We start from the raw sequence: 17,647 nt of genomic DNA, 5'->3' as shown, positions 1-17,647 counted from the left end.
CTGTGAACACACCCTGCCTGTGGTTGCCTCTGAGCCTTCCCGCATGTGGTTCTTCTTCCCTCCAATTCAGTTTGAATCCATCCTCCATCAAGGGATTGCTTTCCTGATTACTCCAAGCCTTATTGCTTTGGCCGTCCCCAAATTCCTATGATCACTTAAAAGTCAACTAGAACTCAACATACTTGATCTTCACTGGCTCTTCTTCTTTCCTATAGATTAGTCACATCTATGTTATCAGATAGTAAATTCTTTGAAGATAGGGATTAGTGGCTGAGCACCCAGGAGACCTCACTTACTGACTGAAAAAATATCAGTCAATATTATTGACTGTGTAAAGCAAACGGGTTTAACTGGCCCTTAGGCAGTGAAATCACAGCAAAAAGTTCAAGACCCTCAAACCTTTGCAGGGGAACACCCACAGCTCTAAGGAAGCTCCCATTTTTCCTGAGATACAACAGTTCTTAACCTTACATTTTGTTCTGGTCCTGCTGGAATACAATTAAAGCAGACTTAGCTGAGAACAAGTCATTTGAAACCTGAGCATCTATACCAGGAGCCATTCTTACACTTTTGAATTATACTTTATCTGTTTGAACCAATAATTTCACTAGTCCTACTTTGAGAACTTTCATCAGAAATTAAAATGCTGAATTCAGAGTATGGGGAAGAGAATGAGCCCTTATAGCCAAAATAAAATATGCTGGCAATCTTGGGAACATTAGCTCTGCTTTAGCTACAAGAGTGCATAGCATTAGAACAATCTAAAACAATGCTCAGAGCCCAAAGCAAATAAAATAGAGCTGGACAGCTTGGAAGCTACTGAGGTACAAAAAGGAAAGTTCCTGGAGATACTTTTTATTCTCAGTCAGATAGTAATGTTACAAACAACAAAAGACATTTTCTAAGGCCCATAGTGTTTGCTTAATTTATTTAAAAAATGCACACAACATTCATGCCAATGTAAACACCAGCAAAGCTGGGAGGGCTTTACTGGCTCTTCTGGGTTTTCAAAAGAGAATCATCAAAATATTAAGCCCAGAGTCTTCTGGCAAGTCCCTTCTGGTACAGAGTGTGCTAATCTGCCAGCCAACTGGGACAGGTCCCTTGGTTGCTCTGTGTTGCTTCCTACCGGCCTCACATTCTTTTGCAGTTCCTACAATGAACGAAGAGGTCTCTACGACCTGACACTAAGTGTATAAACTACCTCCAGAGAATAGCCAACAAACTTCACTTGCCAACAAACCTCATTGTAGTGTGGTCTAGAACATTAGACTCAAACTGGATCCCCGGGTTCCAGCCTGCAGCCCACCTTCAATTTGCTGTGTGAATGTGAGCAAGTTACTTATAATACTTCCCTATTATTTTTTCAAATGAGGATTATAACTATGAAAGTCACAAGTGTGTTGTGAATGAAGAATAAGAATGAAAGCAGTAAAGGTACTATGGATAGTATGAAATGGTTTACATGTTAGATAGACAGTGTTAAGCTCAGTCCTTGGACCTCTATGCCAGAGGTTCACCAGTGGGGGAATTTTGCCCCCCAGGGGACATCTGGCAATGTCAAGAAACATTTCTGGTTGTTACACTGTGGGGAGGGAGGGCGGTACTATTGGCATCTAGCGGGTGAAAGGCCAGGAATGCTGCTAACCACTGTACAACACATAAGACACATATACCCTTGCCTCGTTAAAAAAAAAAAAGAGAGACTTAACTGGCCCAAAATGTCAACAGTCTTAGTCAGCTAAGAAACCCTAACCTCTCATCATTTAGGGAATCACATTCAGTCTTATAGCATTAGATACCATCCATGTGACATAACTCTCAAATTTATATCTCCACCTAGACTTCTCTCCTACACTCTATATTCAACTTGGAAATGCAACAGCCCACTTGACACCTCCATTTAGATGTTTATATAAACATCCAACGTATCCAAAATGGTACCCTGATCTCTTCCCTACTTCTACCACATCCTTTCCCCTCTCCATTGATGGTACCTCCATCCCTCTAATTGCTCAGGCCAAAAACCCTGGTGTTATCCTTTATTTTCTCTTATATCCCCTTCCAACCTATTAGCAAATCCTGTTAGCTCTAACTACACAATATAGATCCAGACATGGACCACTTCTCTTACCTCTACTGCCACCAGCCTGATCTGAACCACTCTTACTCATTGCCTGGATGACCGCACTAACTTCCCTGTTGGCCTCCTGTTCCTACCCTTGCCCTGTATTTACTATACAAGAGCCAGAGTGCTCCTTTTATAGCATTAAGTCACACATATTATCCCTCTATTGAAAACCTTTTAAGGCTCCCCTTTACCCTCAGACCAAAAGCCCAAAACTTTATAAGGACCCACAAAACGCTCCACGATCTGGTCTCTGTCCCCTGATTTCATCTCCTTCTACTCTCCCTCTTGTGGTTCTGCTCCAGGCACTGGCCTCCCTGCTATCCCTTGAACACACCAGGCAAACTTCCACTTCAGGGCTTGCACTGGTTGTCCTCTGCCTAAAATATTCTTTCTCCATATAGGCTTTACAGAAACAAAACTCGACTTTAAAGGAACTGTAGGACAGCCCTTACGTATGTTCTAATTCTAAAATACTCAGTACATTCAAAGAGAGATTTTTAATTTGTCCCAGAAAAATAAGACTCCACAGACTGTATCTTGTGGCCACTATCAAGGAATATAGACAGGTTTGGTTTTTGTGTGTATGACATCAAAAATGCAGATCTGCTGTAACAAGAGTGAGTTAATGAAAATTTCAATGCCAACAAAAACCTAAACCCAAGTGACTATGAAGGTTTCTAGGTAATCTTTTCCCTTCTTGGAGGCTAGAGAGAAAGCAATAGTTTGTGGGGAGAAGAGGTTTAATAGTAGAAAAGTCACATAATATTTGGTCAACGATTGCCTTGATCCTCATTTAAAATGTAGCTGTACATTACAGAAAGCCCACAACTGTCAGCCCAGCTAATAAAAATGTGCACTCGAACACTGCAATTGGGAAGCAACACAGTGCAATGTTAAGAGAATAGAGCATGCTTAGGAGTCAAAATAACTGCTTTTGTTGGTATCCTGGTCTTATCACCCCGGTACACGACATTGGGCAAATTACTGAACCAGTCTCCGTAACTGTAAAGGAGTGATAATAACAACACTTTTATTATGGTACTGTTTGTAGACTACATGAAGTAATGCATGCCAAGCACTGAGTCTATTGTCTCTGGGGAATAAAAACTGGAGGCTGGGAAGCAGGGAGGTGACTGGTGTTTTTTGCCATAAGCTTTGTAGAACTACTTGGTTCCTTAAACTACGTACACTGATAAATTTTAATAATGAAAATTAAATTTAAAAAAGTCCTCAGCACAGCGCCTGGTGCGTAAGTGCTCAATGATAGTTTTACAGCTCTGATTAATGTACTTTCATTGGCATGAGAATAGTGTGTTCTTACTACCTGTTCCTTGCCAGAGGGCCAAGTGACACCAATTTTCCATCTAGCTTCTCTTTGAACCATCTTTGAACCTTTCATGGAGAGGATCTGCATGTGAGAATGAAGACAATTCTAGGGTTTCATGGCAGTGGGAAGGTTACACTGGTGCCCTCTTAATGCCTCACATAAGCACTAGCCCAGTTGAGGACACCAACTACCTGCCTTCTGATCAAACTACCCAGGCAAATGTTGGTTCCAATTCCACGAAATCACCCCAAACCCTTCCCTTATTATTACGTTAAACTTTTTGGCCATTTCAAAGTAGATAATAGATCCACAAGCCATTACATTGCCAGGCCCATAGAACAAAAGATCTGCCTTTTCCAAACCTCCTCCAGCAGCCCCCACTACTGTTTCTAAACCCTCACCTGGATGGAGAGAAAAAAACTCTTCTATGCCTTAGTCAACACAGATAGCAGCAGGTGAGAAAAAGAGCTGATTTCTGATGTAACAGAAGCAGACTGAGTCCTGCTAGCTCCAGATACAAAATGCTTTACAGGATGACTGTTAAGAGAGGAAAGGGGTGGGGGTGGGGGAAGAGAATAAGCACAAAAGCAAGCCGGCAAGCACGAGCGCGCGAGCAGATGGCACTTGGCAGGGCTGGCTCTGGAGGAGCGGGATGAACCTCCCCACAAAGATAATAATAAGTTTCTCCTTCTGAACCAGCATTTGATGGAAGTAATAACAGTGGCTCAGACTGTAATCCAGTTTAAAGGGGGAATATATGACATATACCAGCCTCAAACACTTTTTTTTTTTTTTTGGAAGAAAGGACAAACACAATATAAGAGCCATATTTCAAGAAACAAAATAAGTGAATTTGGGGTCCTCTTCAGCTCCCAGTGTAAATCATTACTCCTGTAGTGAAAGAAAGCAAAGCATGTAGCTGTCCTAAAGAACAGCCCCTCGATTCTGCCAGCCATACTCTTATTCCCAGCTGTCCTGAATCAGGTCATTTGGGGTCTTACTGCCCTGTAAAGGCCTTCTTAGAAAACAGTGAAATCTTAAAAATTACTGGCATATAAGAAAAAGGTGTATGTAACTTTAACAGGGCTTTTTTTTTCTCTTTCCACACCTCTGTGAATTGTTCTTCATCAGTTTCACACTGTCCAAACAGAAGCTACTCTGGCCCCCCAGAGATGAGTCACAGTGCTAGAATTCACAGCAAGGTTACCCTTGAGTCAACAGAGTGAGCACCCATCCTACTCTGACTTGATCGTCAGAAGCTCTTCAGCTAATCACATAACAAGGGATAATTAAAACACTTTCTAGCCTTCACCAGTATTTGATCTCACTGTTCACCTGGGACAGATAGTTCAGTCACAACTGAGCTGACAATAAGGCCAGCCAAATTCTAACAAAAGCAGGGAGCCAGATTTATGAATCTTTGAGGTGAGTCAGCATATACTTACTTTTCTGACTCCTTCTGACAGCTCCCCACAGGGAGAAACCCCTTTGGGTTGTGGGATGCAGCTAGGGCAGGCCTTCCCCCCCAGGGACGGAGCACTGAGTTCAGGGAGCTTACGATGACTCAAGAACAGCTGGGAAGGACTCCAGGGTGTCCAGTTCCTGGCACTGACAGATGTGCCATTCTGTTGACATATCCACCCAGCCCTCATAGTGCAGGTGCCTAAAGCAATCTTTTACCTTCATCCTACCAACCTTAGCAAGTTAAATTGTAACTATGGAGGCAGTAGGAAACTACCTGCCTGCTAAAACTGTGGTCATAGGCTTCCAGAGCATCACGTTCTTTCCCAGACTTGATGGCAAGCAGGGACTTCTCTGGAGTTAATCAGATCTACTGCCAACTCAGGATCCCTGACACTAGCACCTCAGGCACCCCTCCTACCTAGCCGATAAAGATGGCACCTGAGCCAGGCGCGGTGGCTCATGCCTGTAATCCTAGCACTTTGGGAGGCCGAGGTGGGCAGATCATTTGAGGTCAGGAGTTCGAAACCAGCCTGGCCAACATGGTGAAACTCTCTCTCTACAAAAAATACAAAAAATTAGCTGGGCGTGGTGGTGCGTGCCTGTAATCCCAGCTACTCAAGAGACTGAAGCAGGAGAATCGCTTGAACTCAGGAGGCGAAGGTTGCAGTGAGCTGAGATTGTGCCACTGCACTCCAGCCTGGGCAACAGAGCGTAACTCCCGTCTCAAAAGACAAACAAACAAACAACAACAAAATGGCCCCTGGGCTGAACGGAAAACACTTCCCAATTCCAGAGCCCCAAAGGTCTCTTTCTTCCTCTCCACTCATTCACAAATAAAAGGGTGCTAATTTACTATAAACACCACATGGCTTGGGTACCTTGAGTGTAAAAATACTTTTATCTTTTTTATCAACCAGAAAAAGAAGTCACTACTTTAAAGACCCAGCAAACGCTGGAGCTCTTCAAAAGATGCCATAGTCAATGATCAGATTATATAAGGGTTGTGTATCTTATTTAAACAACTCCTCATTCACACCTTGATACTACCAGTCATCAACTCAATGCAAGCTTTCCCCCAACACAATCTCCAGCCCAACAGGAGGATCGAGGGAAAGCTCAGGTTCACCTACCATCAAACACCTGTTAGTAATGTGGCACCGGGACTTGAATGCCAGCTCCACCTCTCACTGGCTGTGTGATACTAGGCAAGTTACTTAGCCAGCTAAGCTTTAGTTTCCTCATCCAAAAATGAGATACATGTAATGTATCATCTTTACATCTTTGTTTCCTCATCTAAAAATGAGACGATACATGTAAAGTACTTAGCAGCATGCCTAGCCCATACAAATAGTTAAAAAATAACTCTGATATATACCTGATCTCATCACTTCCTCAGGTATATACTTCAGAACCTCAAGCATGCCTGCCTTTATAAATAAATAAACTACATATTCTCAAGCCAAATATAAATGTTTAGGATTATCTCTGCATTTAAGGCTCACATTTAGCAAAGATTTATGATAGATGTCCACTCATATTTATGACAGATGTCCTCCATTTAACCAATTCTTTTCAACGTCATTTGTATAATTATTTAATCCCTACTCATCAAAAAAACACACTGCAACCAACTGAACCTATCTCCCATTGTCCATCACCCATACCTCGCGACTGCAGGCCCCTTACTCACTCTGCCCTTGGCACCTCAACTGTTCTCCGTGTCCTTGCTGTCTGTCCATCTTTCCAAGTCTCACCCATCCTCTGAAAAGCCCTTTCCTTCAACTCCATCTCCACTTCATCTCTTTACTCACTCTGCCCTCGGCACTTCAACTGTTCTCCATGTCCTTGCTGTCTGTCCATCTTTCCAAATCTCACCCATCCTCTGAAAAGCCCTTTCCTTCAACTCCATCTCCACTTCATCTCTGCTTCTCTAACTCTTATTGCACCCTTTTAGCCATTACATACAACATAGGCTGGGAGCAGTGGCTTGCATCTATAATCTCAGCACTTTGGGAGGTCAAGGTAAGAGGATCGCTTGAGCCCAAGAGTTCAAGACCAGCCTGGGCAACATAGAGAGATCCCATCTCTACAAAAAAAATTAAAAATTAGCCGGCTGTAGTGCCATAAGCCTGTAGTCCCAGCTACCCGGGAGGCTGAGATGGGAGGATCGCTTGAGCCCAGGAAGTCAAGGCTGCAGTGAGCTGTGATTGTGCCACTGCACTCCAGTCTGGGTGGCAGAGTGAGACTCTATCTCAAAAAAAACCACACACACACACACACACAGAAAAAAACCCAAAACACAGATTATACATTTGGACTATGTTGTTCTCTACTGACCAAACTCATACTTCATTTTGACTGAATTGCTCTCTAATTGCTTTGTGCACGTTTCATATCCCCTACTGTACTGCGGGCTCCTAGTAGGTAGGGATCCTTTTATTCCTCAAGTCTCCTAATGTACGATGTACACTGCTCTGAACAGTGCCCAGATGTATGAATATTTACTGATGACTACCTCCTACACCCTATTCTATTCCTAAGGAGCCCTAAGAGCTAGAGTGGAGCTGACTCAACTTTAGCCAGAAATGCCTTCAGAGAACCTGCTCGATGCTTCATATAAATGCTTTCTAGGATTCTGCTTAGATTAAGAAAAAAAGGAGACTCCAATTTCTCTTTGGCATCTAGGTTTCACATTTTCAATGCATTACAGTCAATAGTCTTTTTGGATATTATCTCTAATGGGAAGTTCTTCTCTACAGTTCTTGCAAATGCTACTTCTAAATGGTCCTACAAAGTCCAGGAAAAAAACTAGATAACATATTAATACCAGGAGTTCATCAACTTCAAGAAATAAGTCAATAACCTCACCTTAGTCCAGTCCTTCCAAAAGAAGCAACCCCTGGTAGGACCTCAATTAACGCTGGCAGAAAACACCAGCCCAACATTCCCAACCTTCTGTGATGACTGTGTGCAACCATCACAGAGGTGGTTAAAAAGCATCAGTCCCTAAAGAGGAAAACAATTAATGGTCTCTCAATTCAGGAAGACAAGTGCAGTGCCCTGGCCAGGAACAGCACAGCTCTCTCCTAAAACTGCAGTGATGGCCAAGCCAGAAAGCTTGTAGTTGGGTGAGGCAGCTTCCATTAGAGAAAGCACAGGAGCAATTGGTTTGTTTTGCCTCAATCAACGTTAGTCTTCCCATTAAACCCAACAGACTCAAGTTCTCATTCTAACAAAGCATGCTTAGCCCAGGGCTGGCCCATTTACCACTCAGAACAGTCACAGACTCTGGAGGGTTAAATTCAAGAAAAAATACTAGAGAAATAGGAGCTTAGAAGAAAACATTTTATTTATTAGAGCGTTAAGATGTGAAACGTCTTTCCTCAAATACAGGCAATTTACTCTCTTGCCAATTTACTTCTCTTATATCCTATACAATTAACACTAATCCACAAAATCCTTTGTAATGACCACCCAATCAACGGATAAATCAATCCTTCATTATGTTATTACTACTGAAAGAAGTCTTTCCTATTAGAGCATGTGAAAGAGGACTCACATCACCTAGTTTTCTTAATTTGTCTCTTGATCTAGACCACATTTAAACTACTGGTCAGGCCGGGAATGGTGGCTCACACCTGTAATCCCAGCATTTTGGGAGGCCAAGGTGGGTGGATCACCTGAGGTCAAGAGTTAGAGACCAGCATGACCAACGTGGTGAAACCCCGTCTCTACTAACAATACAAAATTAGCTGGGCGTGGTGGCACATGTCTGTAATCCCAGCTACTTGGGAGGCCAAGGCAGGAGAATCGCTTGAACCCGGGAGGCAGAGGTTGCAGTGAGCTGAGATCACGCCATTGCACTCCAGCCTGGGCAATGAGAGCAAAACTCCGTCTCAAAAAAAAAAAAAAAAAAAAAGGGCCAGGTGCTGTGGCTCATGCCTGTAGTCCCAGCACTTTGGAAGGCCGAGGCGGGAGGATCACTTGAGGTCAGGAGCTCGAGACCAGCCTAACCAACATAGTGAAACCCTGTCTCTACTAAAAATACAAAACTTAGCCAGCCATGGTGGTGGGTGCCTGTAATCCCAGCTACTTGGGAGGCTGAGGTAGGAGAATCTCTTGAACCCGGGAGGCGGAAGTTGCAGTGAGCCAAGATTACGTCACTGCACTCCAGCCTCGGTGACAGAGCAAGACCCCATCTTGGAAAAAATAAAAAATAAAAATAAAAATAAAATAAAACTACCGGTCAGAAAAATATCATTCTTACAACATAGTCACTTGCCCCTCAAATAAACATAAACTTTATTTTTAAAATTTAAGGTGAATGCCAACATGAATTGAAGCCAGGACAGACATAACAGTTTATGAGGTAATAGGGGTAGGATGCTAGGCTTAATATGCAGCATTATTATTCAGAGAAGAATACACAGGAATGCTCACAGGACTCCACCACATGAACCACCTACAACAATGAACTCCCAGCATCAGGGCTTTATTCAACCAACCAAAATCAACAACCAGGAACCATCATCACCTTAGCAAACTATGGAAGACACTAATCAACTGGCATAGAGGAAAACAGATCAAGAAATCAAACACCTAGAAGACTGCCTCACAACAATCAGAATATTTAAAATCACAGTTAACTCTACAAACAATTCTCTCACTTATTCACCATATTTGAAAAGTCAAAATATCACTGGGGCCTCTCTGGATTGTGGATAAGAAGTCGATGGGCCATAAAAGACTGAAAAGACATCAACAAGAAGACATGCCAACAGGGTAAATAAAGCAAAGCCCAACAACAATATTTAGAATAAATAATTGAGCAACATTCTTTCTTTTTTTTTAAATACTAAAGGTAAAGAACTTCACTCTTTCAACACCCAAACTATAGCAGAGAGACAGGAGTAAATTATAAATGTGGATGAAGCAACATCCACAGGACATGAAGATGGGGGTGGGGAAAGGGGAGAAGGGATGAGCTTTTGCGTTGTTGCTGTTGGCAGGAGAGCTGAGCAGTCTTAAAGAACCTCCTCTGGGGAGCGGCAGTCTAGGATTCTAGGTTTGCCATGAAGGGGTATCACAAGTCCCAAGGCCCACCACCTACCCCTTCTCTTCTCCAAGGGCACCTACCTTACTGTAAGTCACTACTGATAAGTTGTTTGCGTGACTGCTGGGAGACAGATTTACAGAGTTCTGTGACAGTCTATTCTGGTCTTGCTCAGTTTGGTCAGGAGCAGGAGCCCATGTGTCAGAAGCAGGAGCCCAAGTGTTTTTGCTGATCGAGTCGAACTCGGGGCCCCCAGGGTCTTTTAAGTTGTTTTCATCTGATTGTCGGTTCTTTTGGGGAGAGGCAAAAGGGTTGAAGTTTCCTTCTACCTTACGATGCGGCTGTGTGTTGAACTCCGTTTCAAAAGATGACAGCTGCTGCGTTACTCCTAAAAGTCCACCCACCTCCACACTGAGAATCACCCAGATGACATCTGAAACAAAAAGATAACTCATGTCAATGCTAGGCTTACCCTTATGGCCCAAGATAGCCACCACCAAAAACTCCAAACATTATCCAAACCATAGAATGAAACATTCTTCTATATGCTAGTTTTAAAAGCTTGCTAACAAAGCTGCCTGGTACATTTGCATTGCATGCATAGCTACATTTTTGGTAATGTCAAATTCAAATTCTAGTATAAATTCAGCAGAGGTCTGTGGTAAGATCCATGAAACTCTATTTATAAAAAGCTTACCAGTTGATGCCAATGCACCGTCATCTTTGGAAATCATTATTCCAGAGAACGATCAATAGATAGAAATCAAAAGTTACTCTTCCTAGAATTAATACCTCTTTGTGGTTTTTCACTTTATTTTACACGTATTTTTTAACTCAGAAAATTCAGGACTGGCATAGTTCTGGAGTTTTAAAATGCTTACAATTACGAGAATTACAACTTTACCAACGCTCTTCCCTTTGGGAGCAATTTAGAATGACCATAGGTTGTCCAAACTAGGACAAATGAGAGTGAAAGAGGGACCTATTAATAATTACGCCAGGACCAGCACTTCTCTAGACAAAATGGAAGATACTATCACCCTGGCAATTTGACCAAAAACCACCAAGAATTTGATGTATTTCTAAAATACCCAATTTAACACCTGCTTTGCTTTTCTGTCATACAGTCATGCATTGCTTAATGAAGAAGGTATGTTCTGAGGAATGTATCATCAGGTAATTTCATCACTGTGTGAACATCATAGAGTGTACAAACCTAGATGGTAGAGCCTACTACACACCTAGGCTAGATGGTATAGCCTATTGCTCCTAGGCTACAAATCTCTACAGTATGTTACTATACCGTTACTATATTGAATACTGTAGTCAACTGTAGCACAATAGTAAGTATGTGTGTATCTAAACATATCTAAGGCCAGGTGCAATTTTTCATGCCTATAATCGCGGGCACTCTGGGAGGTCTAGGCAGGAGGATCACTTCAGACCAGAAGTTTGAGACTGGCCTGGGTGACCTGGTAGAGACAGACCCTGTCTCTACCAAAATTTAAATATTAGCTGACTGTGGTGGTGCTCGCCTATAGTCCTAGCTACTTGGGGGACAGAGGTGGGAGGATTGCTTGAGCCCAGGAGGTACAGGCTGCAGTGATCTGTGATTGCACCAACGCACTCCAGCCCAGGCAACACAGCAAGACTCTGTCTTAAAAAAAATAAATAAATAAATTACGGACGGGTGTGGCAGCTCACGCCTGTAATCTCAACACTTTGGGAGGTGGAAGCAGGCAGATCACTTGAGGTCAGGAGTTCGAGACCAGCCTGGCCAACATAGTGAAACTCCGTCTCTACTAAAAATTTAAAAATTAGCTGGGCGGCCGGGCGCGGTGGCTCAAGCCTGTAATCCCAGCACTTTGGGAGGCCGAGACGGGTGGATCACGAGGTCAGGAGATCGAGACCATCCTGGCTAACACGGTGAAACCCCATCTCTACTAAAAAATACAAAAAACTAGCCGGGCGAGGTGGCGGGCGCCTGTAGTCCCAGCTACTCAGGAGGCTGAGGCAGGAGAATGGCGTAAATCCGGGAGGTGGAGCTTGCAGTGAGCTGAGATCCGGCCACTGCACCCCAGCCTGGGCGACAGAGCAAGACTCCGTCTCAAAAAAAAAAAAAAAAAAAAAAAAATTAGCTGGGCGTGGTGGCAGGTGCCTATAATCCCAGCTACTCAAGAGGCTGAGGCAGGAGAACTGCTTGAGCCTGGGAGGTGGAGCCGAGATTGTGCCACTGCACTCTAGCCTAGGTGACAGAGCGAGACTCCATCTCAAAATAAGTAAACAAACAACAACAACAAAAATCTAAACATAGAATAATAAAATATATGATATGAAAGATAAAAAATGATATACCTGTCTAGGGAATTTACTATGAATGGAGCTTTCAAGCCTGGAAGTTGATCTGGGTGAGTCAGCGAGTGAATGTGGACATTACTGAACACTAATGTAGACTTCATAAACACTGTGCAATTAGGCTACACCAAATTCATTAAAAAAATAAACTACAATGTTATGGAAGCTACAGTGTCACTAGGTAATGGGAATTTTTCAGCTCCATTATAATTTTATGGGACTACCATCATTGATCAAAACATCATTATGCAGTCCATGACTATAGAGGGAAACCCTACCACCTATCCACAATTAAACCATACATGTATTTTTAAATAGATGCACCATAGGACATTTGGTCATAGTTCAGTTCTTGATTTGCTCAAGTGCCAAAGCTAAGGGTTCAAATAAAATAAGAAAGTAGCAGTTTCCTTTGATGTTCAGCACCTCACTCCAGAGAACAGAGACACACACATTCCTGCTGGAAGGTTTTCAAAAAGCAAAACACAGAAAGGCCAAGAAGCTTTTAACTGTGTGAACCCTACTCAAAACAAATACAAAAAATTGTCTAGGCTCCTAAATAACTGTTGAAAGGTTGATAGAAAAATGCAAATACATTCCACCAGTTAGCTACCTAGAAATAGAGATAATATAATCCTAGAACAAACACTAAAAACAAGTAGTGAAGGAAACTAAGGAAAACTCTCTTAGGCTGTGCTTATTCTAAATTTTTAATTTGGGCTGTATATCAGAAGAAGGCAGCCTGGCTGGGCATGGTGGCTCATGCCTGTAATCCCAACACTTTGGGAGGCCGAGGTGGGTGGATCAGTTGAGGTCAGGAGTTCGAGACCAGCCTGGCCAACATGGCGAAACCCTGTCTCTACTAAAAATACAAAAATTAGCTGGGTGTGGAGGGGCATGCCTGTAGTCCCGGCTACTCGGGAGGCTGAGATGGGAGAATCGCTTGAACCTGGGAGGTGGAGGTTGTAGTGAGCCAAGATTGTGCCCCTGCACTCCAGCCTGGATGACAGAGTGAGAGCTTGTCTCAAAAAAAACAAAAACAAAAACAAAAAGAGAATCTCAGGGTATCACACAACCATAAAAACTTAGAGGTTTGGGAGCTGTATTAAGAACTGGCTGTATCCAAACAGCTAAGAGTCAGGCCCTAGTAAGTGGAGATGCAGTGACATCTGCTGTTCACTCCTGGAATTAGCAACTTCTTTCTCCTCTGAGAAGAAGAAATTAAAGCCACCAGCAGCACTAGCATGACTCACATTCCAGATACACTTATCATTAAAGAAAATATAAATCCTCATGTAAACTAGCATCATAAAAGTTAAACCTCTTGACAACACTGCACGTGTAGTGTGCCACTTCCCTTGAAAATCTGGGACAGTGCTAGGAACAGTGCATCAGAGGACCTGTGTTCAAAGCTCAATCTCATAAATCAATCCAATGAAGTGGGTCAATCCAATAGCAGGCAGTCTGAGGACGAATCATTCCATGCTCTCCTATCCTAGCTTTCCAACAAAAGATAGCATTCCTTCATTCTACTATTTGCTTTTCCCAAACAGATATGCCCTGTCTTACAATACGGGCTGAGTATTCCTAATTTGAAAATCCAAAACTTTGTGACCACCAATCTGACACTGAAAAGAAAAGCTCATTGATTCATTTCAGATTTTGGATTTTTGGATTAGGGCTGATGAACTGATATAACACAAATATTCAAAAATCAAAAAAAATCTAAAATCTGAAACAATTCTGGTCTCAAGCATTTCAGATAAGGGATACTCACTCAACCTGTAGTTTTACTCCTACTTCTCGTCTACCACCCATCTGTTTTAAAAATAAATTCTTTTGTAAGTACACGATACATTTGGCACACAGCTACTCAGCCACAGGTCATATGCTTCATTTTCTTAGCTCAGGAAACTAAATGCTTATGAGAAAGCTATTATCCATAAATAAGACTAATGACCTACCACCACCCCTTTTCCCTCTTTAGAACTAAAGCATCATTAGGCTGGGTGCAGTGGCTAGTACCTGTAATTCCAGCACTCTGGGTGGTTGAGGCAGGAGGATCACTTGAGCCCAGGAGTTTGAGACCATTCTGGACAACATAGTGAGACTTCTTTCCCTCTCCCCCTCTCCTTTCTTTCCTTTCCCCTCCTTCCCTCCCTCCCTCCCTCCCTTCTCTTTCTTTCTTTCTTTCTGTCTGTCTGTCTGTCTCTGTCTCTCTCTTTCTTTATTTTTGATGTCTTTTTTTTTTTAATTAAATTTTTAGTAGAGATGAGGTCTTACTATGTTGCCCAGGTTGTTAAACTCCTGGGCTCAAGCGATCCTCCTGGTTCAGCCTCTCCAAGTAATGGGATTACAGGTATAAGCCACTGCACTGGCCAAAAATGTCTTTAGTATGACTCACCAGAACTTATCATACTTAAGCCACCTCCCCCTCTCTTTGCATTGGCTATTGCTCAGCTCTGTACACGATCTACATAGTTGCTATAAAAGGAAAGTCATTTGAGAAGCCACTGATTTATAAATACCAACAATAAATATCAGTTCTGACCCTCCTAAGTTACTGCTGCAATGGGTTATCATGAACAGCAAAATACACCTTCTACATGGTACAATCTCAGTCATCCTGTACCACTTCCAGACCTTACATTCCAGAATGTGTTCACCCCCTGCCTACTGTATTATTTTTAATCAAACAAATGACAAAATAAAGAAAAGGTAAAGATGGCCTAATAAGCTTGTTTCACAGACAATGACCATTCCCAATTCTTACCAGAATGCTTTGATTACTGAGATAAGAACTGGCTGCTAGCCAGATATTTTACCATCTGTTATAATAAAACCACAAGTGTAAGAGATCATCCAGTGAAACTGCTTCATTTTCTAGATTTTAAAAATGTGAAGTCTAGAGGTAAAAGTGATGGGCTCAAGGTCATAATTCAAGTTAAAGCAGACTGAGAACACCCAGCTTTTAGTATAGCTTTAAAAACTCACACCTAACAGGAATGTGGGAACCCAAGTACCCAGGGAGCTAAAGCTATGGTTAAATCAGTCCCATTTCACAAGCCACACTATCTTTACCCACAGACATATGATCTTTGGCACCAACAGGAAGAATGGACCACAAAATGTCCCAAAGAAGTAGCCAAGGAGGTAGAATCATGTGCCATGAGAACACAATGAGGACTCAGAAAGCAAACGGAGACCCCGATTTTAAAATGTCTGGCCTGAAGGAGATTTTCTTTTAAAGCACCTGAGGCCAGGCATAGCAGCTCACATCTGTAATCCCAGCACTTTGGGAAGCCAAGGTGAGCAGATCGCTTGAGCTCAGGAGTTTGAGACCAGCCTATGGCAACACCAGCCTAGGGAACATGGTCAAACACTGTTTCCACAAAAAATACAAAAATTAGCCAGGCATGGTGGCACATGCCTGTAGACCCAGCTACTTGGGAGGCTGAGGTGGGAAGATAGCCTAAGCTTGGGAGGTCGAGGTTGTACCACTGCACTTCAGCCTGAGCAACACAGTAAGACCCTGTCTCAAAAAATAATAATAATAAAAATAAAAAGCATCAGAGACAGAACATTAGAGCTAGAAAGTACTGTAAATGTTATCTCATTCAACTTGTCCCTTTTACAGATGACAAAACCTCCTTATTATAGTATAAACTTCCTTTTGCAGAAATACATCATAAATTACTAAAGAGAGAACATAGCTTTCCTATTTCTTAATCTTGGACTATAAGTGTAAAAGAGGCCAGGCACGGTGGTTCATGCCTGTAATGCCAGCACTTTGGGAGGCCAAAGTAGGTGGATCACTTAAGGTCAGGAGTTCCAGACCAGCCTGGGCAATATGGTGAAACCCCATCCCTACTAAAAATACAAAAATTTGCCACACGTGCTGGTGTGCACCTGTAGTCTCAGCTACCCAGCATGCTGAGGCATGAGAATCACTTGAACCTAGGAGGTGGAGGTTGCAGTGAGCTGAGATTGTGTCACTGCACTCTGGCCTGGATGACAGAGTCAGACTCTGTCTCCAAAAAAAAAAAAAAAAGTAACAACAACAACAACAAAACCAAAACCAATCAAATTTTTAAAATAAATGTAAGAGAATAAAAGGAAAATGTTTAACTTGGAGCCCACATCCGTAAATCTTAATGATTCATACTGACATACAAAGACATTATAGATTATGGTCAGATAAAAAATGTCTGCATACATGTAAAAGCTAGCATCACGGTCAAATCACATCATAATCAGCATATACACACATCCATAATTTCTCCAGTAAAATAAAATTGTAAAAATCAGTGCAACATTCCCAAATGGTAAATTTGTTTCTGATGGGATATAATTCTGAAACTGCTGTCCATGTGTACTGGGGCTGAACAAAGAAGTAAAAGGATGTTAGATAGTGGGAACAAGGTTTCTCACTTTTGAAGATATTATAGATAAGCAAGAAAGGAAGGCATTATAAAAATGAATGCTGTGGTACTGAATTAAAGTCAGAGATGTCAATATAAGTTCCTGGTTATGATAGATGAAGAAATACAGAATCAGTTGTAGATATGTCTATATACAAAAGTCAGTGTGCATACATGTATTATCTGGCTCTGTTTGCCAAGAAGGACTAGAAGTTATGACACCCCAGTAGCAATGAACACACCCAGTGCCCAGATTTTGGTTTCTATATAGGATTCTCCAATAAAAAGCACAAGAGCTCCTTGGACAAATGGCTGATTCTACGGCTTGGGCACGGAAAATACAAGATGAATCTGGAACATCCTATAGTACCAGAAAGAAAGTGGTCAAAGAACAAAAGGATAAGGGCATATCACAGGCACATAAAAACCAACCAGAAAGAACTCCCACTGGCCAAAGCTGGAACAATTTGAGCAACATAATAAATAACATAGTTTTAAGTCACAATCCAAAGTATAAAATAAATATACATGAATCCTAGCTGGGTACAGTGGCTCATGCCTATAATCCCAGCACTGTGGGAGGCCAAGGTAGGTGGATCGCCAGGTCAGGAGATCGAGACCATCCTGGCTAACACGGTGAAACCCCATCTCTACTAAATATACAAAAAATTAGCCGGGCATGGTGGCGGGAGCCTGTAGTCCCAGCTACTTGGGAGGCTGAGGCAGGAGAATGGCGGGAACCCCAGGAGGCAGAGCTTGCAGTAAGCAGAGGTCGCGCCACTGCACTCCAGCCTGGACAACAGAGCGAGACTCCATTCCAAAAAAATAAGATACATGTGTTATACACATAAGTGGGAGAGAAGAGACAAACTTCCTCACAGAGGAATTCCAAACAA

The 17,647-nt window shown here is 42.3% G+C and overlaps 1 protein-coding gene across 4 annotated transcripts in view; it reads right to left on the bottom strand.

The window, feature by feature from the left end:
• The window catches only part of ILRUN (inflammation and lipid regulator with UBA-like and NBR1-like domains), a 114,868-nt gene that overhangs the window by 9,992 nt on the left and 87,229 nt on the right, over nucleotides 1-17,647 (bottom strand). For 2 of the 4 annotated variants that reach the window (XM_001116543.5, XM_001116536.5), the window contains one exon: nucleotides 10,059-10,408. In XM_001116543.5, coding sequence (XP_001116543.3) covers nucleotides 10,059-10,408 — 350 coding nt within the window. Of the gene's footprint in view, nucleotides 1-8,256; nucleotides 8,793-9,072; nucleotides 10,409-17,647 lie in introns of those variants that run through there. The other 2 variants (XR_013416486.1, XR_013416485.1) reach the window with 2 other exon arrangements.

The sequence above is a fragment of the Macaca mulatta genome, chromosome 4 (assembly GCF_049350105.2).
Source record: "Macaca mulatta isolate MMU2019108-1 chromosome 4, T2T-MMU8v2.0, whole genome shotgun sequence".
NCBI lineage: Eukaryota > Metazoa > Chordata > Mammalia > Primates > Cercopithecidae > Macaca > Macaca mulatta.
This window is presented reverse-complemented; position numbering and strand designations above follow the sequence as displayed.